We start from the raw sequence: 2122 nt of genomic DNA, 5'->3' as shown, positions 1-2122 counted from the left end.
ATATATATGTATTTCTAGTTATATATTAAAAAAAATAGGAAAATGTATAGTAGAAAAATTAAAACAAGTGTTTTTAGTTTGCACTATTGTGCAGAGTTTTGTTGTTTTGCTGCTGAGATTCATAATTGTGAAAGTGTTTGTGGATGCACCTTCAGAATTTTTCCTGATCTGTAGTAAATGCAATCAATAAAGGCAAAAAGCTCTCTTTTTTAGGAAAACAAAACAGCAACCAAAAAACCCCCTCAAAAGTCAAGGATTTGGTCAATAAATTTCTTAAAAGACACAAATAAACCCTCTAGCTCTGTCAATATTGGACATTTAATCAGTGTTTAAATGTGGATATGACTGTTTTAAAAGATGTTCCTTCCTGTAAAATGATTCCATCTCAGTTTAATTACATGAATATGTTTGTGAAACTGCAGTTTAAAGTTGATTTATTTTGCCATTTTGAATGTCATTAGTTTACATTTAGTTTCTGATCACGAGTAATGACTTGCTACATTTCAAAGTCACAAAATGTGACATTCAAGCTCACCTCCATACCTTATTTGTGCTCAGTAATGATTTTAGTAACGAGCACAAAGAAAACAAAGGACCGTACTGAGACTTTACACAGAGCACAAAGGTTTTTACTTGCAATTCTCCCTGCATGTCGATGAAGCAATATGAATAACAGCCATAGCTGTCTAATAAAATTGCCAGAGGCTTCAGCCTTTTTCGTGTGCCTGTGTTTGCAAATGCTGCTTGTTCTGAGATTGTGTCCTGCTGTGCAGGTCTATGGGTGGTTATTAATATTGAGTTGAGTATTATTGTGTTTGCAGCTGCATGCTGATGAGCCATTTTGAAGAACCCAAGCTAAGTGAAGAAGAGGAGCCACCAACTGAGCAGGATAAAAGGAAGAAACTTGTGAGTCAAACTTACACTTAAAATTGTGCACACAGTACACCAAAAACTGTGCAAACATTCTACTATTTCCATTTATAATACAGTAACTCCAAGAACATGTTGCTGTATAACAATTTATTATTATTTTTTGTTCTTTTGAGTGCATTCCTCTTTACCTAGAAAAATCGATTTCTTTCCTCATCCATCCATTATCTTCTGCTTATCTCGTTCCGGGAGGCCTTTCCCCTTTTCATCCTATTATTTTGCAGCGGCACTTATGCAAGAACGAAACTTTCAGAGAAAACTTGTTTTCACAAAATACAGAAAAAGGAAGATGGTCACTTCATTTACCATTTATAAGAATAGAAAAAATTTGCAGATTCATAACCTTGACTTAACACAGCTTCATGTTCATCCCATTATAAAAGCTTTTAAGTGCAGGTGCTGAATGTTTGTTTGTTATAGAAAAAAGTAGCAAGGCTTTTGAAAGAAAATATTGTTAAGCGTGTTCGTTTACCATTTTATGTGCTTGCCACACCGGAAATTGTATCAATGCATGGAAAATGAATGTGAGAGAGTTCATACAGCCCACACAGAGCAGCTCGGTCTGGAGGCAGTTTATTGGGTCTGCATTCAGGACCCGAAAATCCAGAAGTCAGTTTAATATAACAAGAGCTCCGGGACATGACTCTGCCTATTTTATTACGTCATCAGGAAGGGGTCCCTACCATTGCTTGAGTCATGTCCCCAGACAATAATAATGTACCCTAATGAAGATTAACAGTTCAGTTATGTGTTGAATCTGTGTTCAGGCATGTACCTATATAAAATCATCAATTTAAGCAAAATAGTCACATTTAACATTTATTACAGTTCTCCTAATCATAAAACTATACCATGTGTAGTGTAATTAAGATCAGTATATAAACAAACCCCAATAAATTTCTTCACTTTAAAGTTGGTTGATGGAAGATTCTAAACTGTACAGAAATGGATCCATTCCTGAACTGTTCTCTCCCCCTGTAGAGGCTCAGAACCTGTCCCCCTCCACTTCACAATGTAAACTAGTGCTGTACCAAACAAATATTTTCTAATCGATTAATCTAACAATTATTTTTTTGATTAATCGATTATTCTAACAACAAATCTATAAGTTATTCTGATGTGAGTGTACTGGAAATTTAAAAATGCTTTCATCAAATTAACAAGAACAGTTCTTTAATATTGTAATATTTTC

At 34.5% G+C, this 2122-nt stretch overlaps 1 protein-coding gene across 1 annotated transcript in view; it reads left to right on the top strand.

The window, feature by feature from the left end:
* The window catches only part of ipo11 (importin 11), a gene marked incomplete in the record, with an annotated part of 131874 nt that overhangs the window by 98982 nt on the left and 30770 nt on the right, over positions 1 to 2122 (top strand). Inside the window, 1 exon segment of the mRNA XM_014002678.1 lies at positions 822 to 906. Within this exon segment, the coding sequence (XP_013858132.1) occupies positions 822 to 906 (85 nt within the window).

Source organism: Austrofundulus limnaeus, unplaced genomic scaffold (genome assembly GCF_001266775.1).
Source record: "Austrofundulus limnaeus strain Quisiro unplaced genomic scaffold, Austrofundulus_limnaeus-1.0 Scaffold14, whole genome shotgun sequence".
Classification (NCBI taxonomy): domain Eukaryota; kingdom Metazoa; phylum Chordata; class Actinopteri; order Cyprinodontiformes; family Rivulidae; genus Austrofundulus; species Austrofundulus limnaeus.
The sequence above is the reverse complement of the archived record's forward strand: the minus strand, read 5'-3'. Positions and strand labels throughout refer to the sequence as shown.